The sequence below is a fragment of the Candoia aspera genome, chromosome 3, assembly GCF_035149785.1.
Source record: "Candoia aspera isolate rCanAsp1 chromosome 3, rCanAsp1.hap2, whole genome shotgun sequence".
NCBI classification, from domain to species: domain Eukaryota; kingdom Metazoa; phylum Chordata; class Lepidosauria; order Squamata; family Boidae; genus Candoia; species Candoia aspera.
The window spans coordinates 54,477,464-54,505,150 of record NC_086155.1 but is presented as its reverse complement, the minus strand read 5'-3'; the positions used below and the strand labels follow the sequence as shown (position 1 = coordinate 54,505,150).

The window sequence follows — 27,687 nt, the reverse complement described above, 5'->3', positions numbered from 1 at the left end:
ATCCTTTAAAAACATTTGGTTAATGGTTAAGTTGAAAGCCTGCAGCGCATATTAAAGCAATCGTGCTGACACATTTTGAGAGGAAGCCTGCCTTGGTTACTCCTTTACATTTCTGATCATGCGAACGGCAGCGACTGCCTGGAGTTCAGAAAAGGATGGAGAATCTGCTGAAAGTGATAAAAACAGCAAAGGTTCTGATAGCACAGTGGCTCCTGATGGAGGGTGGGGCTGGCTGATTGTCCTCAACTTTTTTCTGGTAAGAAGCTGATAGATACTGGTACTGTATAGTGCATGGTTTGGTTTAGTGTTGCTTGAAACTCATGACAAGTACAAAGGGCACTTGATTTTATCATGCTTGTAGAAATGTAAAATATTGAGGAAGACTGGAGAGGTTTTTCTCTGTTTAGGTAGCCTGTGATATGCTCTCTGGCCAGAATCTATATCTACATAGAGAACTTCAGGAATGGTAAGAATTATTGGCTCTTTTTTGGTAAGAACTTATCAAAAGTTTGCAGATTTCTTAACAGAATGGAAAGCATCAGAAAATAAAAATTGTAGCAATAACAGCCATACACTAGCATCTTTCTAGGACTGGTTTTTTTTAGAGTTATTACTACAAACTTAATTACTGAACTATTGACTGGAATCACATGTTGTGATTATAATGTGGTTTGGTTTTAGCATTTAGACAGCCATTTTGGCTTATTTAACAAACTATGGCTGAGTAAATCATGGCATAGCATGAGGTGTGAATCCATAAAATTATAGTAGAGTTCCTGCTACCTATAGTAATAAGCAGTTTGTGTTACTCAGCAGTTTGTGTTGCTAAACATGGATTGAGTAGAAGTTACAGCTGACTTTTGGGGGTGAACATGGAGTTATCCCAGAATCAGGTACAACTCTCCAGATCATGCTGAAAGTAACATCTGGAGGACTAGAGGCTCTCTATTCCTACTGTAAGAAAAAAAGTAACATCTGGCTAACTCACATTCTTTGTGTGCTTTTGGTTATGTGCTACAGTTCCCTAGAGTAAGGGAAATAGTTATCACAAACTGCTCTTACATTTTCCTTTGTTATACAGCTATGATATTTTAAGATTATGCCTAAAATGTAGAATATGGATGCAACAAATCGTATTTGCAAGTGCCTATTGTACATATATTCTTGTCAAGAAACTGTAGTTTCTTGAAATGGTACTTTGTAGTTGAAGAAAAATATACAGAACAGTAGCAAAACCGTAGGAAGAGCTCACACAGGAAAATTTTATCGAGCAAATTACACAATGCCAAACAGTCTGTTTCCAATTACTGTTTCATGTAATTATCAACCTCTAAAAAAAGGTGGCTAGATTTACCCTCTAAAACTTACATTGGAGGCTCCAGAATCAATCCCGAAAGGCCCTCCAGAAAAGCTGGATCTTTAAAGCTTTCTGGAAGGCTGTAAGAATGGGGACCCTCCTTACCCCAGAAGGTTAGTTGTTCCATAGCCTACAGAGAATGCTTGCCTTTAGGCTCCCCCTCTCATACCTCCTGGTAGTAGGGACTGTTCTCCTACAGTCCAGGTCAGGCAGGCAGATCTGACTGGAGAAAAGCAGTCTCTTTAGATATCCAGCCCTCAACCCATTAAGGGCTTTACAGGTAGTGAGCAACAACTTGAATTGCACATGGATACATACTGACAGCTAATACAGCTTTTGCAGCAACCATCTAATGTGGCAGTATCAAGACTGACTAGGAAGCATGTGTGCCACTGCATTTTGGATCAGCTGAAGTTTCTGGATGGTCTTCAGGGACAGTCCTATAGAGTATAGCGTGAATTACAGAATGTAAAGAGATGACAAGGGCATGAGGGCATCCGTGCAAGTAGGGCCACAACTAGCTGTCCAGCCAGAGCTGAGCAAAGCCCCTCCAAGCCATGGCTGCCATCTACTGCTTTACCAGGAGCTCTAAATCAGGAGAACCCTGACATTGTGAGCCTGTTTTCTCTGAGGGAGCATACCTCAGGATCAAGAATCAAAGGTGGTATAGTCCTGGCATCATAGGCTTCTGAGTGAACAGCTGCTTGCATCTTGCTTGAGTCTAACCCTGTTTGACTGCCTCCAAGCACTGGATCAGGACAAGTACTGCATCTCCCATTTGGCCCAAGGTGGAGATATACCATTAGGTATCATCAACATACTTCATATCTCACTTTGAACTAAGAGATGACCTTTCCCAGAGGCTTGATGCAGATGTTGAACAGGACAGGGGAGAGGATACTCTGTGGTATATCATGCTTGTGTCTGTGATCTGTACCAGATAAGAAAAACCCGAACATGAAGCACCCACTCCCCCACTGACACCGCCAACCACTCATCCACTTAGAAAGGAGTAGAACTATAGCCTAAAAGAGTGCCAATTCCAAGCTTTCACAGGCGATTCAAAATTATACTGTGATCAACATCACTGAGGGCTGCTGGTAGACTTTGTCAAAAAGCCTAAATACCTTGTATGATAGATCTATCAGAGAACCAGGAAAAAAGCAGAAGCTGTGTAAGTCTGAGAGAAAAGTGTGCAGCCTATTTAGAAATGAATGTAAAAGGAAAAATGCATTATAGCATTTCCCCCCCACACAAACCCAATGGCAATTTTGATAGAAATGGCACTGGTTAGCAAGCTTATCCTGAATGTCAAAACTAGATAGTTCCATTTAATTCAGAATAGTTTTTAAAAGAATAGAAATGACCACTGCACAATCTGCACTCTGTCACTGTAATGTAGGTTTTTGCAGCAAGGGAACTCTTCAGAATTTTACTAGAAACAGAGAGCTGCCAGACAGTGCCAGGAAAAGCCTAGGCTATATATATTTGGCAAGTTAGTTATTGAGTTGGAGGTTGATTTAATTGGAAAACAAAAGCCAAAAAAACTCATCAGTCCTCCTTTCTTCCATCATGATCTCATTTCTTAGGACACTTTTTTAATGGCCAACCTTATCCCAGCCCTGCCATTGTCACCCCCAATGCCTAGACCATGTCCCTTCCTCCTATTTGGAATGAGACTGAAAATGTTCTGCCTTGCTATTGTGGGCTGTCCAGCTGTGACACTGCCCACAACCAGGCCTATTCCAGAGCAAGCTAAATGGTCTGCTCATCCCATCTCATTTGCTGTCTGCCACATCTGGAGAGGGGGAGAGAGGCAGAGGAGAGCTGGCTTTATTTGAGAGTGAGAACAGGATGTAGACAGAGGTCATCCAGTTGACACTGTATATTTGGACTTTCAAACAAGTTCTGGAAAAAACCCTCACCAAACAATTTTGAGTAAGCTTGGTTATTGAGATAGGAGGACAGGTATTCAGGGACATTAACTGGCTAAAGGACAGGAAACAAAGTGGGAATGTATGGATGCAAAGATACATTTTAGAAATAAGAAGGCCCTCCTGGTAATGGATTTTTGTTGTCACTTTGTGTAGCTGAAATGGAGCCAATGTCTACAACAGTTGTATAGAAGCATAAAGAACAGAAAGCAAGAAAAAGCATTTCAGAAATGAAAATGATTACTTTCTGTAGAGTTTAAAACAAAAAGGGAGTCCTTGGCTTACACAACCTTATTTGTGTAATTCCAGTGTTCTGTAAGGTGGACCAAAGTTGAGTACCATTTTCATACGTGTGTGCAACATATGATTTAATGTGTGCAAAAACTGGTTTATACGAGGGTCCCTCCAACAGAGCTCTGGCCTAAAGCAGGAATTTCCCAGGTAGTCCTCATTTAGTGACCACAACTAGGACTGGCAGCTTGGTCATTAAGTGAAGCGGTCACTGAGTGAAACTGCTTACGATCATCCTTCAGCTTTCCTTTGCTTTACAGACCTGCAAAGGTCATAAACACAAGGACTGTTTGCAAAGTTACTTTTTCATTACTGTCATAACTGTGAATGGTCGCTAAATGAGGCAGTCACTAAAAAGGACTACCTGTAGTTAACATTTATATTGTGTATCCAATGCTTATTCCAGATATGTTTTTTTAGCTCAGGTCCTGAGGGCATTCCATTTTTGAATACATAGCTTTGACCTCTCATTGTATCTGAATTCATCTCCTCTGGTGATCTTGGCCAAACCTGGATTGCTCAGCCTAATCTTTATCACAGTCTTGTATGACAACTTTGCAATATTTCCTTCCATCCTCTGTTCATCATCACAAAATTCTGTGATGATGTTTAGGCTGAGAGGTTAGCCAAGGTAATCCAATAAATTTCAATTTGTTTTAAAAATCTTCCATATCACCATTATTTTAGCACTCAAACACAATAGGTTTTAAAATATATGACAAAATGCAAGCTTTCACCAACGGTTGCTCTTTCCTCTTCCCTCAAGCCATTTTTTTCTTCTTAGATGAGATACTAGCTGGACTTTGGGGCTCTGCTGGGTCTACCAATGTGATGCCTAGTTTCATCCCATGATCATTTAAAGATAACACTGCAGAGTTCTGCAATGAAGTGCAGTTAATACTCCATTTAACACTTCAATTAATATGATACTGATGACTTTTGTAGGTAAATGTATTAGTAATGGGAACAGTGAAAAGCTTTGCCGTTTTCTTTGTGGCTGTTCAAGAAGATATTGGTGGCTCCTCTGAACATATTAGCTGGATTGGTTCCATTATGTCCTCGCTTCGATTCCTAGCAGGTTAGTATAATCTTTGGGTTTAAATGCATGCTTAAAGGAGTTTGGCTCAACCGGGCTGAGATTATATCAAATGGTACTGATCTTAAGACCTTCTAGGGAACTTATAAGGGAATTATCACCATGCAGCTATCCTAAACATACCTGCAACCTTGTGGGTAAATAAAGTCTCTTAGATAAAGCAAACAGTGCAGAAATCAGTATTTAACATACAAAGTTCAGTATTTCTTGCATCTGTACCGCAGGATGTTCTTGATACTTTTTTTCTTCAAGGCCAGTGGGATGGGGGTACTACTGTTGGAATCACATTAGGATCATCTGAATGAAAATCTCATGGCCACCAAAGGGCTACCTTGGGCCAATTGCTATCTGCTGCATGGAAATGTTATAGGAATGGGGAGGTGGATGGCCAGCATGTATCCCTGGTGCTCTGCTCAGCTGGTGGTGCCAGCAGCTAAAAGGAGACATTGTTCCTAGAAACACTCAAGTCAGCACAAAGCTACTGTTTTGGAGGAGGCTTAATAAAGCAAGTGCAAGAGGCTTTGCTGGCAACTCCAGTCTGTTAGCAGACTCACCAAATAGCTCCATGAACTGCTGGCTAAAGATACATTTCTGCAGGAAAAGGTAGCAACAGTAGCCTTGTACACTACAAAGCCTGTTGTTCTACTGCCCCAGATGAGCAACTTCAGCAGGCACCGGCTTTGGCCCGCGCAGCCAGATGCTCAGTTCCTCTCTAAGGCATAGAATGCACCGATTCTCATCTTCAACATGACCTGACTATCTCTGTGTTCTCATTCACTGCCCACCAACCCACCCATTTCTTTCCCACTGGTACTTTGCTTTCAGATGAAATTAAAGTGATGGAGAGGGTAGTAAATTCAATTTATTTTAAATGGGTGAGGGGAGTGTAAGGCCAGTCCATGATTGGTATCCAATTTCTGAACTGTCTTGCTCCCAGAGCTGGGGCAAGGGGGTGCTCTAACTCAGAAAGCCAAATACACTCGCCAAGACACCCACCTACCACCTACCCAAAACCGCCTACCTGCACCTGTGAGTTAAAACCATTTTCCCATCTGCTTTTAGTCATTTGCCAATCTTGTTTAGTGACCATAACTCACTCTTTATAGTTCTCATCTGTAGTTTCCATAAATTGAGCTCTTTATGAAAGCCAGAGAGTTTGAATTTTATTGTACATTGCAGCAGTGTAGGTTTAATAAATAAAAATACGAAGTTTTGTAATTCCCAAAAGCTCAAATATTTTCCCCTCCCAGAAGGGGTGTCATCTATTTCTCCAGCTATCATAATGCCAATTTCCATCTGCTCTGTTCCAGCACCTCTGGTAACTACAGTGTGTGAAATTCTAGAGGAACGGAAAACATCACTGTTAGGGGCTTTCCTGGTTGGTGCTGGCTGTCTTCTTAGCACACTGGCCACAAGCATCCCTTTCCTTTGGGTCTCTATGGGACTCCTGACAGGTAAGTGCACAGTATATTTAATATGTCTGCCACAGAAACTTTCTAGCATTTGAAGTTATACATGAAGATAATTTGTGTCACCTGCTCATTGTGTCACCAGTGCTGGATTTTGTGGGCATTTTCATAAAGCTGTTCCCTACCAAAGAAAATTATAATCTCTTTGAACTGGCAGTGCTGCAAAACAGAAAAGAAACAAGCTTGGTGCAATACAGAAAAGTAAAGCCTTGATTTAATGGACTGTTAGGAGGGAAGGGGTATCCATTAAATGGTGAATGAGATTTCTCGAGCCCAAAAACACACTGCAGGCCATTAGGGAGAAGCAGAGAGAAAAAAGGGGCAATGCCAAACGTTGCTGCCTTCCAGCTGTGTTGGACACTCCCATCATTCCTAACCATGTTCCTGCCTGAAATTCTGACAATAACTGGATCTGAAAGGTTTTATGCATTAAATCCAGGCTGCTAAATTGAGGTTGTTAAATGGAGCGTTTACTGCAATTGACTATTTTAAGTTGAATTTCTGTCTTTAAGCAATTAGGGATGCTTAAGGCAATGGTGTCCAATTCCTTCCTTCCTGCAACATATTTCTGGGGGGTGGGGTGGGGTGGGGGTTGGTGGATAATTGCTTACCTGAAGCGAGGAAAGAGAGTGCTCTAGGGTACTTCTTCACCTTGTTCTTAAAACTTTAAGAGTTCTTGATTAAATCGAATACTTGTATTGGAGACAGATACAAAGATAAAAACACCATAAAAGCTTTTCTTCTATTGCCATTTTTAGAAATATATTCCTACCTTCACTTCATATTTAGGAAACTGGTCAGACTATCCACGTTGCAATATTATATATGATGGCATGATACTGACTGATAAGGCAATGGTTATCCAGGGTTTCAAGGTTTCCATTTCTGCTATATGTTTCTTATTCTAGAGAACCTTAGGTCCTTGACATACTAACATATTCTATCACTGAGTTATGGTCCCTAAATGTATATTACTTCAACAACAGAGTTGCCCCTATGCTATGGGACAAAATCATTTGAAATTAAGGATTCAAAATATGTTTACCAAACCTCAAGCTAGAGATATGTCTGTGGCTATTAGTAAGGAATTCTAGAATGCAACACTACCAGTCAACAATCCAATTTTTTTTTTCTTCCAACAACATCATGTGAAGTAATTATTTATCTTATGGGGAAAAAAGGCAAAGACCAAAATACAATTGCTTTTGAATGGCAGAGTTAAGAACTGTCCATCTGGAACCACTGTGTATTTATGCTGTTCACTACTTGTAATCATGAAAGACTCTGCTTTAATTAAATGAAATAAAAAGAACACATTCCTACACACAAGATTCTGCTCCTGCTCACTATGTGTTTTCTTTCTTTAGGGCTGGGTTTTTCTCTGTTATATCAGATAGCCGCTGTCATGATTGTTAAGTACTTCAGGAGATACCTGGCTGTAGCCAATGCAATTGGCCGCTCGGGAATGGGGATGAGTGTTGTGCTAACACCATTTGTTCAATTCCTGATAGAAACGTACAGTTGGCAAGGTTAGTAATCTTCACTTCCTACATCTCATTTGAACTGCCGGTTAAACAGCTACTTGTTTAGCTTGTGATGTATTTTTGTATTTGTTCAAAAAACCAAATGTCAATTATTACAAGTTGTTTCTTCAAACTGTTAATATGTGAAAGTAAGTTGATGTTAAACCTAACATCATAGTCAAATAATAACTGAATTCCCATTCTCTTTCAGTCATTCAATTCCCCTCAGTGATATAAATGAAATGAGAAATCTGCTTTAAAAATACCTTGATTTTGATAGAAAAGGCAGGATACATAGTGCTTTAGATTTTTCTATTTTAATTGCTCTGGTTTTCAGAAAGGACAATTTTCGGAAGAGTTATAGAAACCGAATTATTGTTATTTTCTTCATTTTAAACAGCTAGAAAAAGTTTTTTCTTTTCTTTTAAATCTCTCTTAGTATAAATATAAAAATTAGTACTGATCCAGAATGTTCATCAGTGTTATAGGAAGGGACATCCCTGAAAGATGGAGAATCTCTGAGGACTGTCAAAATGCATTGTTGTTGTTGTTATTCAGTTGAAGGGACATTTACTGTTATTTACTACTAATGGTATTCCTTTTTGTCTTTTTCTTTTAACAAGAACAAAAGCTTTGACATTAGTTCAAGCAATGCTGGAACTACATTCCATGCAGCATAGATAAGGAGATTGTTGGCTACTGCTTGAAAATTACCAAAATAAGTAATCTTGCTAAGTGAAGAAATATTTATCCATGTGCTAATTAGTTCTGTGACCCACATGTGATTTAAAAAACAATCTTTTCCCATTCATTTAGGTTTCCTATTGATATATGGTGGCATGATGTTGAACCTTGTACCTTCTAGCCTGCTGCTACGGCCAATTCATAAGAAGAAAACTAGAGACCCAGGTCCTAGAAGTGAAGGCCACCAAGTAGCTGCAGGAAGTATGTTTCCAGAGACTTTCAAAGATAGCCTAGATAAAATCTGCACCAGAGAACTGAACATACTGGATCCTCCCGATCAAGAATGTGCTAAATTAGACAACCTACAAAAGTCTGATAAAGTACACTTAGCCTCAATTAACTACAAGTTTTCAGAAATGCCACAGAAAAATGGTTGTCTGGATGCCTACAAGAATGATAACCAAATGGGTGATCAAAACTGCATCCCATCAAATGAAGATGGAAAATCCAGGGTGCAGTCCTTTATCCGGAAGCAATGCCATCTTGTTGTTTCTCACCTGAAAAATCCCTTCTTCTTTATTTTCACATGGTCTTTTCTCTTCAGTCAGCTTGCCTATTTTATCCCAACTCTCCATCTTGCAGCCAGAGCCAAAACCTTGGGTATTGACCCAATGGATACTGCTTACATCATATTAGTAGCTGGTAAGAAAAATCTGAAACTTTTAAAATGTTTCTTGTAAGATGTCCGCATTATACAAACCACTGAGATTAAAAACTAGTTACATAAGGTGCACTACAAGATTCATAATTGTTTATGGCTTAAAAGTCAACTCAAAAGAAATCAAGGCATGAGCTGATTAATAGTTCAACATCAAAACTTGAACTGCATTATCTCTGAGGAATATTGCAATGAGTAAGAAACTGCAAGGTAACATTGGAAGAAAGTCTTATTTAATAGATAGCTTTCTGAAAAGTGGTGGTGCTGAAGCTGTTTAAGACCTTTTCTTTGTTTCAAAGTTGTGCTTCTGTAATTATGTATAGTTTTGGAAATCCATCTTAACAACAACAAAAGATGTTCTTAAATTTTTATTAGCATTAAAAAAATTGGCTCAGTACAAATGTTTCCATCTTTATTACATATTTTTCTTAAGAAATAAATTTCAATAGTTAAAATGATTTTATTAAAATTATTCATTTTAAATTTAAACCAACTTTTTAAATTTTGACTGGAAAACACTGGTGTAGAATAGGGATTAAGAAACTGAGGTGTCAGGGCCATATCCAGACCCATCCAACAAGGCATATTTTCCCTTACTTACACCTGCTAATGGACACTCTTAAGGCAAAAGGGAGCGGTTTATGTAGCAGGAGAACTTACGAATAGGGCCATTTGGGGCATGGGGAAAGTAAGAGTTATAATCTTGATCCTAAACCCCAATTTCATTTAACAAAGCATCTTGCCATAAAATTAGTGACCAGAGATAGTGAATAAGGGTACATTTTGTTTAAACATAAAACAAAATGTCCAGAATTCTCAGATATTCATATATCAGATAGAAACAAAACTTCCACTGCATATGCCTAACAAAAATAAAGCAAAAATGTAACATTAAACATATCATTAAATGTACTGGGTTTCAGCCAATCTAATGTAGAGTTGAAGAAAAAGAAAGGAAAAAAACAGACTTCTAATAGTCAGTGAAAAGTCTTTCAATATAGCATCCGGGAGTTTTCCATACAATATACTGGGCAATTTTTGAGACGTGGGGGAATGAGGGTCACCAGGATTTTGGGACTGGACCTTGATAGTGATGGCATTGAAAGCATGAACGGATGGAAGACTTACCACTCAGATAAGAAATCTGACAAACCAGACCAAAGCAAAGTGGCGTGGGCCTCTAACAGCAATTCTAAAAGCAGTATAGAAACAATATTCTAAAGTGCCAGAGCAAATATTTTTATTTCTCAAATTTTGCAGGTTATTTTTTGCTTCACGTGAATTAGTACAATCTAGTTATCCTCAATCTTGGAATGACAGTTAAGAGAATTCCTTTATAAATATTTATCATATGGTTCCTTGCGATGTTCTGCAGCCTGATAATTTTTTTCTGTTTATTAATGTTTTAATTAAAATACGAATAAAATTAGATGGGGCAAAAGTCTGACACTGGGACATGGTTATTACTGCTAGGTATATTTGTGTCCACAGATGCTACATTGGTGACTTAGACTTTAGAAATTTACAAAGTACCAGTTCCTTCCTTTTGACCCTTATGCAGCACCTAAAGAGGTTTTGTTTCAGAATTCATGATGATTTTTTTCTGCTTTCTTTTAGGGATAGTAGAGACAGTCAGCCTACTGCTCTCTGGCTGGATTGCTCATCAAAACTGGATCAACAAGTATCATTACCATAAAACATACCTCATCCTTTGCGGGTTCACTAATCTGCTGTGTCCTCTGGCTACAACCTTCCCATTACTTATGAGTTACTCTGTAACCTTGGCCATTTTCACTGGTGGATATCTTGCACTGCTGTTTCCTGTGCTGGTAAGTGGAAAAAGAGTAATTGAATAATCAAAAGATTAGAGCAGTAGCATTTTACACTTCCAACTGATGATTCCCTAAAAGAAATACAATCTGCAGGGCCATCTTTTAAAAAGCACAGTGCAGCCAGGACTTTCACTGGCTTCAATTCAGAGAATGTTAGAGAACTGGAGAATTACATGTTTCAGTTCCAGTCAGACACATGAAAATAGGAGACAGAGAATGAACTGCACAGATACAATGAAAATGTATTTTACTGATCCTAATCGATTATGAGTTAATGACTGTTCTGTAGAAGCACCATGTACTATCTCAGGGCCAATATTTATATTCCATTATTGTTACTATGAGGGCCAGTTTGGTGGAATGGTTAAGCACCAGGCTAGAAACTGGGAGACTCTTGAGTTCTAGTCCTGCCTTGGGTACAAGCCAGCTTGTATTCAGCCCTAGGAAGACGGTAATGACAAGCCATTTCTGAAATCTTGCCAAGAAAACTGCATGGGGTAGTCCAGGCAGTTGCCAGGAGTCAACACTGACTTGAAGGCACCAAAAAAACAAAAAGCTACTTTTAAAATAGCATATTAACTTAGCCACTAGGCTTTAAAAGAAAAAGCAGCTCCAGACAGAACATCTGCTATTGCTACTACCTCAAACTATTTACTCATTTACCATATTTGCATCCCCATAATCTGAGTTTCCTGGATTGTAATCCTCTCCACCCTATTCACAGTATCTCATATCAGGGTAAAGAAATCAAAACCTGTATGGCATCTGCATATTAATGATGAAGCTAAAGATGCAGTATTTGTCTGCAATGTTACAGAAGTGGCTGGTCACTGCCACCTTTCAGGGTTTGTTTGTTTTTTTTAACTTCTCAGCCTAACCAAAAATCTCTGATATTCCCAGGAGGTCATCCATACAAATACTAACTGGCCACCTACTTAGTTTCTGAGATCACCAAGACTGGCTAGGTCCTGCCACTTGCTAAGGTATATCTGTGATACCTCAGTCCAAATCTCCTGTTGCTAACTTAACTATTCTGCTTTTAAAATGTGTACGATACCATGTGTATAAAATATTATACACATGGTATTTGTCCTAACAGCCAGGAACCATGCTGAGACAAGGAATAGGTCTCAAGTGTTTATTACTGCTACATTAGACAGAAAATCCTAACAAACTGAAGAAGCGTGGGAAAAACCCAGACAGATAAACCCCAAAAGTTAAGGCGGGTCTGATCTGTGTCTCTTTGAATGGCTGCTCAACTCCTCAGTACCACGCATGCATTTTCCCCCCTGGATAGGGGCCCCCTCCTGCTCGCCATCAGTGCTCACGACAGAGAGAGCAATTCTGAAGCTGTTTTTTCCATATGCACATTTCTGCATTTATATTTCCATTCACCTGTAACTTTTTTAAGGACTTTGGTTTTTAATAGGCTTAAGCTTGCTAGCAAAGAGTTTTAAGAAATCACATATAAAATAGATGGATTACATTCTTAATTGCAAATACTGTGTGCAAAAGTAGACAATACTAAATCATCAAGAAGGCCTGGGAGTTATTCCAGCAGCATGGACTAGAATCTACCTGTACCACACGCATCATCCTCACATCTCCAAACCTGCAGACAAGCAGTACACCGTAATTTATATGGTAAGATTAACTTCTTTGACACAAGAAGCACCAACACTTTGGTACACTTGTTATTATTTCACTTTTACACAAGCAGACAAACCAGTGCAAAAGCTGTGTTATGAATGAATCATGGCAGGGTTATATACACATTAACCAGTTTCAAGATATTAAAGGCATGGTGGCTCTTAACACTTAATATAAATTATTTTTAATGTGCCAATGATATTACTATCCTTGACAATTACGTGATGTCATTATCAAAGCTTGCTGAAGTTATATAGCAATATGGTCTGTATTCTGGTTATACTATTAACCAGAACAAGTCTAATTTGTTGCCTTTGGAATCTACTATATCTATACATTATTGGAGATTAGGATGAATGCAGATTCTATAAAATACCTGGGTTTACATATTTCCTGAAGTTAGACACAGTATGTCAAATATGTCTAAGTGTATAGATGTAATTTTGGTAGGTATAACTAGATGGTCAAAACTCTAATTTGGTCTTTTGGGTAAAATTATTAAGATGAATATTACATCAAGATTTATCTATTGATCAAATTTAGCCACCGCCTATCTCCCCCAAAAGAGGAACTCTGGGCGGTTTACAGTAAAATCAAGTGCAAAATATAAACATTAAAATCTCATAAAACAGTTATAATAAAATACAGTAAATAAATAGATTAATGTATATTCTAAGAGGGAATCCAATGCTAATTCCCATTAGATACTTCATACAGATAGATAGATTAATGAGAAATGTTTATGGAAGGCTAAACCCCCTAAAATATATTTGGCCAAATTGTGGTTATTTTATCAGAGTGTTGGCTTTAACCTATCTGATTTTCAATGCCACCCAGAGTCACAAACATGAGATGGACAACTATATAAATTTGATTAAAAAAAATAAAAGGCCAATGATAAGGTTTTTTATTTTTTATCTTAACATCTATACTTTTGTGGAATGAGGCTTATTATGATTACTGTCTTCTAGAAAGCAAAGACATAACAACTTTGAAATCTAGGCAGGTGTTAGGATTGAGTTATACAAAGTCAGGGGCTTCATTTCCTGCTTTGAAAGCTGCTAGGCATATTTGGCTATTAATAGATAAGCAGCTACAATGTGATCCCAAATCGCATGACAAGTTGACATAGTGGTATAGCTCAAATCAGAAAATAGCAGAGAGGAGGTTGTTTGGAATGCTTGGGCTAACAAGGGACTAATACTTTAAATCAGTAAATTTTTAGTGGCTGTTTTAAAGTTTTTGAGAAATTGCCTTTTGAGTTCAACTTGCATTCAATATTTATTTATTTATTTTTCAAATTTTGCCACTGCCCATCTTCCCCCAGAAGAGGGACTCTGGGTGGTTTACAATAAAATTAACAAGTTAAAAACAATAGCCATAAATAGTATATAAAATATAAATACAAATACAAAATATAAATATACAAAAATAAAAATAAAATCCAGATGGCAGTAAAAGATCTAATACAGTTCACATGTATGTGAGGCATAGATATACAATTTGGCAGTATATACAACTGAAACATGTATTAATTAACAGTATCACCTGGATGCTTTAGCAGCCTCCAAGGCATCTGCAATTTTAGCTTCTTTAAGCGATGCTGCTCTTGAACTGAAACCAACAATTCACTTTTATAAGGTATTTAAATATATTTGATCTGTGGCAAAAAGAATTGGTGTATCTCAGAAAATCAATGTGTCTCTAGGTATTAAAAATGTGAACTATACTTATTTAAAAATGAAACTAATTCATCAGAAAATATTATTTTACGTCTATTGGACTCCTCAAAAATGTTTAAAAAGGGATAGACATTAGACTTAATGCTGGCAGTGCAATAAATTTGAAGGTTCTTTAACTCATATGATTTGGTTTTGCTCTGTTATTGTTTTGTTATAATTTTATTAAAATTAATATCTATATTAATATAACAGCTTGGCTTTACCAAGCTTGGGATACAACAAAAAGAATACTCTCATATAACTGGAAAAGCACTCTCCTAATTTTAAGCATTGGATCCAAGATAAGAGTTTAGTATATATTTTTGAAAGTCTTTTGTGCTCTAAAAATGAGAAGATGACATATTATGTTGCTATATGGCCCAGAGTTAATGTTAAGTTTAATGACTGAATTAATTCATATACATATACTATTACAATAATACTTATAGTAATTTCATATACTTAAATACTTTTTACCGTATATGGATCTTTAGGGGCTTTTTTCTTCTTACGTTTAGTTCATTTAATTAGAATAATATATTTAGTTATTTTTCTTCCATGTATTATCATTATTCAGTGTAGATGTTTTGCTTTTGTATTTCACAATTTTAACAATCAATTAAAAATCAGTGAAAAATTCACTGGAATATAGTACATTTTGTATTCCCTTTTTATGAATTAAACAGTTATTTAGGAATACAGGTGACTATTTTTGCAAGTTTTCAGCAAAGGATCATCACCTTGTCGTGGTGCTGGAGCTTGAGCACCTCAATGATGCCATGAGCTAAACCGTGAAGGGCCACCCAAGACGGGAAGGTCATGACAGAGAGGTCAGACTAAATGCGATCCCTGGGGAAGGTAATGGCAACCCACCCCAGTATTCTTGCCGTGAAAACTAAATGGATCAGTACAACCAGAGATATGTCGGTATACCATCGGAAGATGAGACTCCCAGGTCGGAAGATGGTCAAAATGCTACTGGGGAGGAACAGAGGATGAGTTCAACTAGCCCCAGACGTGATGACGCAGCTAGCTCAAAGCCGAAAGGACAGCTAGCGGCCGACGGTGCTGGTGGTGAACGGCGAATCCGATGTTCTAAGGATCAACACACCATTGGAACCTGGAATGTAAGATCTATGAGCCAGGGCAAATTGGATGCGGTTATTGGTGAGATGTCAAGATTAAAGATAGACATTTTGGGCGTCAGTGAACTGAAATGGACTGGAATGGGCCACTTCACATCAAATGACTACCAGATCTACTACTGTGGACAAGAGGACCACAGAAGAAATGGAGTAGCCTTCATAATTAATAGTAAAGTGGCTAAAGCAGTGGTTGGATACAATCCAAAAAACGATAGAATGATCTCAATTCAAATTCAGGGCAAGCCATCTAACATCACAGTGATCCAAATATACGCCCCAACCACAGATGCTGAAGAAGCTGAAGTAGATCAGTTCTATGAGGATCTGCAGCACCTACTGGACAACATGCCTAAACGAGATATTATTTTCATCACAGGAGACTGGAATGCTAAGGTGGGCAGTCAAATAACACCTGGAATTACAGGTAAGCATGGCCTGGGAGAACAAACCAAAGCAGGACATAGGCTGATAGAATTTTGCCAAGACAACTCACTCTGCATAACAAACACTCTCTTCCAACAACCTAAGAGACGGCATTATACATGGACTTCACCAGATGGACAACACCGAAATCAAATTGACTACATCCTTTGCAGCCAAAGGTGGCGGACATCTATACCTGGAGCTGACTGTAGTTCAGATCACGAACTTCTTCTTGCACAATTTAGGATCAGACTAAAGAGAATAGGGAAGACCCACAGATCAGCTAGATATGAGCTCACTAATATTCCTAAGGAATATGCAGTGGAGGTGAAGAATCGATTTAAGGGACCGGACTTAGTAGATAGGGTCCCGGAAGAACTCTGGACAGAAGTTCGCAACATTGTTCAGGAGGCGGCCACAAAATACATCCCAAAGAAAGAGAAAACCAAGAAGGCAAAATGGCTGTCTGCTGAGACACTAGAAGTAGCCCAAGAAAGAAGGAAAGCAAAAGGCAACAGTGATAGGGGGAGATATGCCCAATTAAATGCAAAATTAAAGGTAAGAGGTTAGCCAGAAGAGATAAGGAATTATTTTTAAACAAGCAATGCATGGAAGTGGAAGAAGACAATAGAATAGGAAGGACAAGAGACCTCTTCCAGAAAATTAGAAACATCAGAGGTAAATTCCAGGCAAAAAAGGGTATGATCAAAAACAAAGATGGCAAGGACCTAACAGAAAAAGAAGAGATCAAGAAAAGGTGGCAAGAATATACAGAAGACCTGTACAGGAAGGATAACAATATCGGGGATAGCTTTGATGGTGTGGTCAATGAGCTAGAGCCAGACATCCTGAAGAGTGAGGTTGAATGGGTCTTAAGAAGCATTGCTAACAAGGCAGCAGGAGACGACAGTATCCCAGCTGAACTGTTCAAAATTTTGCGAGATGATGCTGTCAAGGTAATGCATGCTATATGCCAGCAAATTTGGGAAACACAAGAATGGCCATCAGATTGGAAAAAATCAACTTACATCCCCATACCAAAAAAGGGAAACACCAAAGAATGTTCAAACTATCGAACAGTGGCACTCATTTCACATGCCAGTAAGGTAATGCTCAAGATCCTGCAAGGTAGACTTCAGCAATTCATGGAGCGAGAATTGCCAGATGTATAAGCTGGGTTTAGAAAAGGCAGAGGAACTAGGGACCAAATTGCCAATATCCGATGGATAATGGAAAAGGCCAAAGAGTTTCAGAAAAACATCTATTTCTGTTTTATTGACTATTCTAAAGCCTTTGACTGTGTGGACCATAACAAATTGTGGCAAGTCCTTAGCGATATGGGGATACCAAGTCATCTTGTATGCCTCCTGAGGAATCTGTATAATGACCAAGTAGCAACGGTAAGAACAGACCACAGAACAACGGACTGGTTTAATATTGGGAAAGGAGTACGGCAGGGTTGTATACTCTCACCCTACCTATTCAACTTGTACGCAGAACACATCATGCGACGCGCTGGGCTTAAGGAATCCAAGGCTGGAGTTAAAATCGCTGAAAGAAACATTAACAATCTCAGATATGCAGATGATACCACTTTGGTGGCTGAAAGCGAAGAGGAACTGAGGAGCCTTATGATGAAGGTGAAAGAAGAAAGTGCAAAAGCTGGCTTGCAGCTAAACCTCAAAAAAACCAAGATTATGGCAACCAGCTTGATCGATAACTGGCAAATAGAGGGAGAAAACATAGAGGCAGTGAAAGACTTTGTATTTCTAGGTGCGAAGATTACTGCAGTCAGGAAATCAGAAGACGCTTAATCCTTGGGAGAAGAGCAATAACAAATCTCGATAAAATAATTAATTGCAGAGACATCACACTGACAACAAAGGTCCGCATAGTTAAAGCAATGGTATTCCCAGTAGTAACATATGGCTGTGAGAGCTGGACCATAAGGAAGGCTGAGAGAAGGAAGTTAGATGCTTTTGAACTGTGGTGTTGGAGAAAAATTCTGAGAGTGCCTTGGACTGCAAGAAGATCAAACCAGTCCATACTCCAGGAAATAAAGCCAGACTGCTCACTTGAGGGAATGATATTAAAGGCAAAACTGAAATACTTTGGCCACATAATGAGAAGACAGGACAGCCTGGAGAAGATGCTGATGCTAGGGAGAGTGGAAGGCAAAAGGAAGAGGGGCCGACCAAGGGCAAGATGGATAGACGATATTCTAGAGGTGACGGACTCGTCCCTGGGGTTGCTGGGAGTGTTGATGACCGACAGGAAGCTCTGGCGTGGGCTGGTCCATGAAGTCACGAAGAGTCGGAAGCGACTGAACGAATAAACAACATTTTTGCAAGTTAGACCACTGATCCTCCTGCCAACTGTCTAAAGCTTTGTAGGGTTGCAGAAAGGAATCTTACCCAGTTCTGTCTGAAGATGTTGGAAAACCAGTTTGAGAACTTTTGTATATAGAGCATCTGTGCTATTACTAATATACAGTCCCAATTTTGCATTTATCAGCGTACTTTGGAAGATTTACTTTAAATAATACTGATAAAAAGAAAGCTTCTTTCCTATAAGTTAAAAAGCAAGACAAAAAAGCCCCTGTTATTTCTTCAAAGCAGAAGCCAGTGTTTAAAAGGCAGTCTACTGTAGAGATATTTTTAAAGGCAATCTTAATTTCGATTGCCTACACTTTTGCAAGCTTACCACAAATCCAGCTAAACGTACAAAAATGCCATCAAATGCAGGATGCATATATTTTCAGTACAACAAGCTTCAACTTGGTTTTGCCTCTAGTCTATTGACCTGGGAAAAATGCAAATCAGAAGTGTAGGAAACGGTGTAAGAGTGGATTTTTGCCATGGCCAGGCCTCACTAACCCCTATCCAGATATGACACATGCCTGCCCCACCAGCTGTGGCACAAATTTGTCATTAACAGCTTAGCTATCACGGATAGAAACAGGTAACAATATGTGATCAATGTGTTTGTTATTATGACTGTAACATAAACAAGAAAATAATAAATACTGGTTCCTTTAACAGGTAGATCTTGTAGGTGCAGCCAGATTTCACAGTGCCTTGGGACTTGCCTCATTCATTGCTGGGCTTGGAGTCATTGCTGGACCTCCTATAGCAGGTAACACAATTGTCGTTTTCTTTCCTTGAAAGAATAATTCCTCTCTGTCAAAAAAAAAACCCTGAGAGCAAAACTAAGAGGTACTGTACACTGCACTGTATTTTCCTTTCAAAATACAAACTGTAATGTGACTTATATATGCATTTACATTTAGGAAAAAGGAATTATTTCTTCAACCCTGCCAAAAGTGTAAACAAAAGGAAAATAAAACTACCTATTATCTGTGTCACAATTCTGCAATGGAGTAGTTAGTACTGCATTTCATATTTAAATATTCTTCTATTCTTTCCCCTCATTTCATCTCCCTTAAGTCTGTTTCTAGGTAAACAGCAGAGATTTCTTTCTCTATTTATAAAATACCAGGTATGCTGACAGTGTTGTGTAAAGAATAATAGCAGAATGTATTATCCATAATTACTACAGACAGGAAATCATTACCTACCTTATTTCTTCACTGCTCAAACCCTTCTTGTACTAAAGTTATCTTTTCTTACATTATGATTTCCTTTTAAACTTTTGGGTAATAGAAATCGGAGCATTATTCCTTTCTAGTGCTACAAGACTACTTCCTTGTAGGTCCAGATGAGTGGCTTAATTCCTCAAAAAGATACCTGTGTTTTATAGCCTACACAACAGCAAAAATAAGTATCATAAATATCTGTCAGCCAAAAAGCATCACTGAAATTATGAAAAAGAAGTTGAAAATTCAGGAAAACTAGACAGGACAATTTTAACTTCTATTTTTGTAGGTTAAGGATAATACTTCTCATCTTAATTAACTGTAATTAAATTAATTACAAGATTAATTAACTGTAAAAGGCTGTGAAATTGTGTGACTGTTACAACAAAAAGGCTGTGCAAAGGCTGTGAAGGAGGTTCTGCAGTTGCTTTACAACTGGAAGAGGGATGCTTCCACACATTGTAAAGCACACCTTTCACACCCTCTGCACAGCCCTAGCAAATAATAATTTGAACATTAAATATTTGTCATTTCTTAAGTATAAAGAAACCAGTCATGCAGTGCTACAGGCAGTGCATTTTTTTTTATACAGGCAGCAATAGAAGTAGCTATTGTTCACATTAGATATCCTCTAGGAAAGTTGTTGATAAGTAGAACATGAATAAATAGTAAAAATAAAGATGCTACAGCACCACATATTAACGAAGTGTTAGCTATATGTTGTATCAGCGAGACCAACTTGTTTACTCTTATTCGGGGGGAGGTGGGATGTATAAAGTGTGTGTAAAGTACTTTTGTATGAATAGAAAACAGATCCCATTTACTAAACAAATGTTTTCTTCCCTGCAATGCTACACTGGCAGTTTCACTGTCTACTAGCTAAAGATTTTCATCCTAGCCCAGTTTAAATAGTTACATTTATCTAGTTTAGACAGAATGTGGGTGAAATACATTCCTTGTTCATATTCCTGCAGCTGAATTAGGATCTCACATTTCATTTTAGATGACATGATCTATATGGTAAGGGAATTAATTAAAAGGATTATTTAAAACTATTGTAATAGAAGCTCAAAACTAATGGTGCAGATTAACATGATGGACATGTTCATTGCCCATTCTAACCAACGATGTAAAGAAAGCAACAATGGTAAGATTTTCTTTAGCCCCAGTGAGGAAAATAAGGAAAGGATGCAAGCTTGATAAAGCCAATGTCAGCTGATAAGGAAAAGGGGAGATAACATTTATTGAAATAGATCAGGAATAGGAAATTAACCAGAGAAACTTAGTACCTTTGTGATAGAAGTACAGAAAGAGGATAGGGAAATTACACAGGTTCTACCTGGAATCTTTGCATCAGTCTTCATTGGGAAAGAAGTTAACGAGGAACCTACACCTCAAGCATATTTTAGGGAACAGGGCAGGGACTGCATCTGAAGAGCTGTGTCAAATAAAGAAAATAGAAGAGGTTTTAAAGCTAACAAATTAACAAAAACATAATACTTTAGAGTTCTTGAATAATTTCTAATAAATTTTCATCACTTTTAACACTTATATCTAGCTGTTTATTAGCACTTCCTTAGCAATTAGCAACAAAAATGGTAAACCCACAGCAGTGGTCTTTTCTATGGTATGGTACATCTGTCAAAGTGGATACTGAGAAGTACTAGTGAGACAGGATTCATTTCCAGAAGATACTATTGTAAAGCTTCTATGTGATTTATAATTCAAACTGTATTCATGCATCCCATCTACATAACTGGGTTTAATATTATATTGGATGTGGATGACATCAAATGATTCAAGTTGGTGAAACCCAAAGCAGAAGAACTTCAAAAAATGAGTAAGCAACAAAGTACATGGTTATATACTTTGAGCCCAACAAAATCTAAATTCTTAAAGTAGTAGAGGCTTAGTTTTCAGAAAACTAGAAAAAAGATTTTCACTTGAGATAAACATTTCACTACAGTAGAGGTAAAACATGAACATAGTGTTGGGTTTATTAGGAAAAGAACTGAAAACAAAATGGCAAGTACTGTTTTTAAATAATTCTGTATGTAACATCATTTGGTACCATCTGGGAACATTTCAGAAGATATTTCCTAGCCCTGAAATGTACAGAAAAGAGTAGATGAAATAATCGGAAATGTGATCGCTTCCATATACGTAAACCATGTTAAGGAATTTGAGACTCAAAAAAAAAAGAATAGGATCAGAATTTCATATGAACATTTGGTACATATGAAATGCATCACATTTTTTTCATATATCATAACATTTGAGGTCACTCAGTACAACTTATCTGCTATAGATTTAAATTACAAAAAAAAAAGGAAGCAGCAGCATAGTTTAAGGCACAAAATAGCCAGGTTAACAAGCAGAGGGTCACATTTATGGCCAAATTCAGTTTTGAATCTACCTTTTTATCAAAATCAGATAGGTCTTAAGCCTCGAGGGATAAAAAGAACCTGTTCGGACACTTCCAAGTATGAGATCTGAGGATTATGGGGGAGGATTATTTTCTGCATGTAGGAAGCATTTACATGGCTATTATGTTAATCAAGAGCCCTAGTCTGACAAGGATCTTATGTTCCCCCAGTAATCCAATCCATACATGCAACACATAGAAGCACCACATCAGTGTGAATCAGTAGGACCGGGTTTTTAGGCAGGACCCTATTCCAGCGTGCCTGAAGTATGAGCTGTAGTATTTCAGTGTGGGAAGAAGCCCTCTGGTGGTAATTTTAATAGTTTGCCAGAGCAAGCAAATCCTATCCACAGGATAATTGCTATGGGATCATGGGGATTTATTCCCAAGTAACTGTGTGTATACCAATGGGATCTCACACAATAAGAGACCACTGTTTGTTCTATAAAAGTTAGGGGTGGGATAATAATGCATACTGCTATGAATTTATGCAGTTTTTCAAAAGAAACAAAGACATTCTTGCCCATTTCCAAAACTGTCAATGAAGTCTGTAAAGCAGCATATTAAAGAATATAGCCGGCATTAATTTTATGTAGGACTTAGAGCAATATATAGTGATGTCAGATTGCAATTACATAAAATCCACCAAAGTTAAAATGTCCTTATATGCAGGTATATAAGAACATTTGGCCTGAACACAATACTATATCTTTGGCATCAGGCAGACATATTTAAGGAAAGTATTCCAGAGCTCAACACCACTGCAAAAACAAACAAACAAACAAACAAACCTGTTTGTTGAACAGTGTGTCTCTTATAACAAAAGTAGTTGAAGGTGGGCTTCAGTAGCAGACCCTATATACAGATTGAGCAAGCAGAAAAATTAACGGACTAGAGAAAGTAAAACTCAAACAGAAAAGTATTATTTAATAAATATGGCATGAAGAAACATTAAAAGAATCAAGTATGTTTAGCTTTGAAGAAGATCTCAGCCTTGCAATTTAAACCAATTAAGGTGGCCAAATATGTGAAGCATAATCTTTCCTTATTGCAGACAGTTAGGCTAGAAGATACAAACATAATATTGTTCAGGTACCTACATTGTTTGTAAAAGTGTTGCGTTAATAATGATATGAAATGACAACTAGACCAAATGAGTGAGAATGATTTAATAACCAAATCCTGCTATTCCTCTTACTTACAGGTTGGCTGTATGATTACACACGGACATATGCATATTCCTTCATTTTGGCGGGTATATGTTTCCTTATTTCATCTATTTCATTATTCTTGGAGCCTTTAGCTCAAAAATGGAGACAAGAAAATTGAACCCACTATTTAAGCAGGCAAGATTTTGCAATTCTCCAAAGCCTGATCTTGTAGAAGTTATAAATTGTCAATAATAAACGAACTACAGGATAGTCATACAAGGTGTCTTTTTTAAAGTATTGACTATTAATATTCTGCATGCCTGTAAAACTATGTTGTGACTATATATTTCTGATTCACTGGATGTGGTCAAGCAGAAGCTAGCCAGCCCTTTGTTATGGATGCTTTAGTTTGATTCCTGCAAAGACCAAGGAGTCTGTGTGCTACAAAAATGGCCTCTCTCAATTATTCTTTTCATTTAGCAAAGTAAGTATTTTTGAGATCTTAAGTTGGTCTGAACATTATTGGGGTTATCATCCAAAACAAATGGGAAGGCTAACTTAGGCACTCCTTCTCAGATCTTGATAGCTGCTTTATCAATATTCCAGAATAGAGGAACAAGGGAGATGCAGGTTTAAGTATAACATCAGCTATAGAAACTCACATGATGTGACTCTTTCTCAGTCCAACCTACCTCACAGGAATGTTGTGGGGATAAAATGAAGAGCTATCTTCATATAAGTTGCCTGGAGCTCCTGGAGAAATAGCAGGATAAAATTCTAACTATCAGTAATGTGAACAGTTTATTCATATTAGCAGATTATAATTCTTCATTTAAAAATAAGTACAAAAAGAAAGGAAAAAAAACCCATCCCTTCCTTTAGAGGCCAAATATAACTCTATTATGAGAATCTGGACAAGTTAACATCTTTGCTGTTTTTCTTCATACCACCTCCTAGAAATCCCCCTCCCCACAATGTCAGTCTGAGTAAGGCAGCAAGTTTTATAATTCATCAGTCATCAGATTTAATACATTGTTTTTAGTGCACATAAGAGAAAGGTTTGAGAACATAAGTCATTTTCACTCCTTTCATATCTTACACCAACCTTTTCCAAACTGATGCCCTCCAGAAATGTCAGATTATGAATTCCTTTAATTTCCAACTAACCTAGGTAGGAATTACAATCCAACAACCTCAAGGCACCATGTTGGGAGGCCTGTGGGAGCTGTAGTCCAATACATCTGGGAAGTGTGAAGCTGGAGAAAGCTAGGAATATCAGTATCTACCAGAGCTAGAATAATCAATTGGCATATGACTTTGTGCCCAGCAGGGAATATTTACCCAAAAGTACAAAGAAAATCTTTGAATTATCTCATGAATGTGTCTAGCTTATGTTACAAAGTTTATACAGTAGCTCTGCACTTGTTCAGATCTGAAAATCGTAGTGGTTTGCTACATGTATGTGTGTGCACCTTCTGCCACTTCCTAATGTGTGTATGAGGTGAGATACTTACAGGTTTGTTTGGGGGGAATGGACTAAGGCTTGGTCATAGAGAGATATACTTTGTATCTGCCAGCTTCAGATATAAAAGGAATCAGATCATAGTTGATAGGGGTATCTGTGCCTGAGTCCTTATGCAATCTGGATATCCATTACCAATTGTAGCTAACCAGTTTTTCACAACCTGGGGCTCTCAAGTGCATTGGACTGGAATTCCCAGGCTAGCACAGTCACTGAGCACTGGCCTGGAAGTTCAACACAGGTCAAGGGCTAGAAAAACAAAACAGTGAAGGTGAAACAGTTCTATCCACTATAACTGTTATCCTAAGATAATTGCCTAAACTAGACGGAACATTATAGACTACATAAATACATGCTTCTAAGTATGGAGTGTGTGAAATAGGCTTTCTGCTTAGTGAACAGAGCTTTTCATACTGAGCCAGCATTTAGTTAAATCTTGCATAACAGATTTTTAATTAAATCTTGCATAATTGTATGTCCTTTTCATGCTTACACTTGCTGTGAAAATTCTAGAAAAAAGTGCCAAGTTAGTGACACCTAGGTTTTCTATTTGTGTACTTAATGTTTCCCATTGAAATGTGAAGCACTGTTGTTTTCCTGTGTCATTTGTGCTTTGTTTGCTTGGTTGGTTGGTTGCATTTGCCAACTTCCTAGCAATGAGAATGAACTCACCAATATAAAAAGATATTACACTCTAGCAGGTAGCAATCTTATTGCTGCAAATACATGTGAGAACAGCAGAATCTATTACTTTTACCTGACGGTAGGCAATATCAGTTAAAAGAATGCAGCCCTTCAGTCATGTATGGTGGCTTCTTATATGCTTGACAGTTTCTTTTCAGTTTCAGGCTTAGTGCATTATCTTACATGGCCCTTGAGCACTATTCAGCTTGGTGAATCTCCCACGTGCAGCCCCATAATGACAGATAGCACTGGTTAGAGTGCCTACCAGTTTCATTTCCCTAAGCCTGAATTATATGATGGTACAGGCCCACTTTGAATTAGAAGTGTCTCTCGAGTGGTATAGAGCTGAAGACAGAGAACTGAAATGGATCCCAATATTGGCAAAATCAATTGACTAGACCTGCCCAGAAAAGAATAATTCCTGAACCATCACCCTCTGAATAGGTTGTTTCGCAAAGGTAGTAAGATGTGTAGCTGGTTCCTCAGCTTCTCCAGTATAAGCTTGTTCCTTGTTAACAAGAGAAGCAAGGGATATAATCTTGATTCCAAATATGGCAATATGAGGAGTGGTCATCAAGATCAAGAAATTTATCTCAGCTGAAATACTGCTCTAATAAATAGTCTAGTTGATCATTTAGTAGTTAAAGCAACTTCTTTTAATGTGATATCTGTGCTTATTTATGAATATTGCCACTTTACCAGGTAGATACTGCAAAAAGCAGTATTTGTTTCAACTTTTCAGATTGCCTTAATATGATTCATGATATTTTCAGAATTGTATATAATCTTTGGGATCACCAGTTCCCAGTTTTCATCAGAATGGGAAGCAAAATACACCTGTTTTTCCTTATATTTACTATCACTAATTACTAAAGTGTCATCCACAGAATCAGGCAGTTTTGGACACACCTTATTTTCTGTAGTGTTTTAGTTCTAGAAAGTTTCTTTAAATGAAATGAGCAAAATACAACATGCACTGACGTGTCTCCTGACAAGCAGGAACCACGCTGAAATGAGGAATAGGTCTCTAGTGTTTTATTACTGCTACAGTAGACAGAAGATCCTAACAAACTGAAGAAGTGTGAGAAAACCCATACAGATAAACCCCAAAAGTCAAGGCGGGTCTGTTCTGTGTCTCTTTGAATGACAGCTCAAATTCTCTCTACCACGCATGCGTTTTCCCCCCTGGATAGGGGCCCCCTCCTGCTTACCATCAGTGCTCACAATAACGTGAGATGATCTTCCTGGCTAGTTCCTTGTTTTCAAATATGTCTTCCTCTGCACTATCATATTCACTGGAGAGATCATGTTAACGTGTTTTATCAGTGGACATTTTCACTACTGTCCTACCACAATTTTCATTAGTCATCACTACTTTCGACAGAATTTTAACACACATGATTATGCGAGACCATTCTCAGATTGTCAGCCAATTGTGAGGCCTGTTTCTAAATAGAATAGCTTGATGTAAATATATTGCTTAAGTAATAAAAAATAGGACAGGGATTTATAATGTAAAGTAAAATCAGTAAATATAAGTATACCCCAACCAGCATTATCATTCCCTGTCTGATTGCATTTGCTAGATTTACTGTGTTCAAAGATGTCATCTGTTGGTTAGATTCAAACTCATTCTAATACAAAAGAATTAAGGCTAGAATCATTAACATAAAGAAGAAAAATGTTGTGAAGGAATAAGCATGGCTGGGAGATACTGTAGTTATATCCAGGATAGTGATTACAATTCTATGCAATATCTCATAGCAATAAGCTATCAATGAACAGAATGATGTCCATATACATAGTTAAGATTGAAGGTTCTCAGAATGGAAGTACCATTCTTTAAGATGCCCCACAACTTTGTTTTGTCAATGCTAATTAGATAATTTTATAAACTGTCCTCCTCCTCCTCATGATGCAATCTTTTGCTATGCTCAGGACAATGAAAGGTGAAAGGTCCCCTGTGCAAGCACTGAGTCATGCCTGACCCTTGGGGGGGATAAGGTACATGAAGTCTTCACTGAAGCTGTATAATGCTTTGGATTTGATTTCAAAAAACTGTTTCAAAGCATTCAAGGCAACAAGTGTAGCAGCAGTCTGCAGTTTTTTAGCCACCTTTTCCCAAGACTGTACCATCTTGTGAAAAGGCATGGCTGCTTTTCATCCTCATATACTCCAAGCCATCTTTCTCAAACTGAATCCAAAGAGCTGCACATCCCTACTTTCCTTACTGTTGAGGGGAAAACATCAGCACGAAAGGACTCTTAATATATGAAGCACAAGAAGAGATGATGCCGTCTGTTATTCTCCCACAACATTTAGAGCATTTTAAAAATATGGCACACCTCTAATAGTGACTTGTTTAAAAATATATGAAGCTAACTTTCTCTTTCCTTTTCTTCTCTGCATACAAGAAGCTACATGACTGCTTATTTGGGTTGGTACTAATAAAGGTAATTCTTAACTG

At 37.9% G+C, this 27,687-nt stretch overlaps 1 protein-coding gene across 1 annotated transcript; it reads left to right on the top strand.

The window, feature by feature from the left end:
- Positions 1-118: 118 nt before the first annotated feature.
- SLC16A4 (solute carrier family 16 member 4) lies at positions 119-23,452 on the top strand. Its single transcript, XM_063299838.1, has 8 exons — positions 119-256; positions 4,528-4,660; positions 5,989-6,132; positions 7,515-7,676; positions 8,487-9,056; positions 10,690-10,901; positions 18,885-18,978; positions 23,068-23,452. Exons 1-8 carry the CDS (start codon positions 119-121, stop codon positions 23,190-23,192), a joined length of 1,578 nt encoding a protein of 525 aa, XP_063155908.1. The 3' UTR covers positions 23,193-23,452.
- Positions 23,453-27,687: the final 4,235 nt, after the last annotated feature.

Excerpts from the sequence above, each read along its gene's own strand:
- SLC16A4 (XM_063299838.1), top strand. The coding sequence starts at position 119 with ATGCGAACGGCAGCGACTGCCTGGAGTTCAGAAAAGGATGGAGAATCT. Across the intron at positions 7,677-8,486 it reads AGAAACGTACAGTTGGCAAG|GTTTCCTATTGATATATGGT; the intron begins GTTAGTAATCTT and ends CCATTCATTTAG. Across the intron at positions 18,979-23,067 it reads TGCTGGACCTCCTATAGCAG|GTTGGCTGTATGATTACACA; the intron begins GTAACACAATTG and ends TCTTACTTACAG.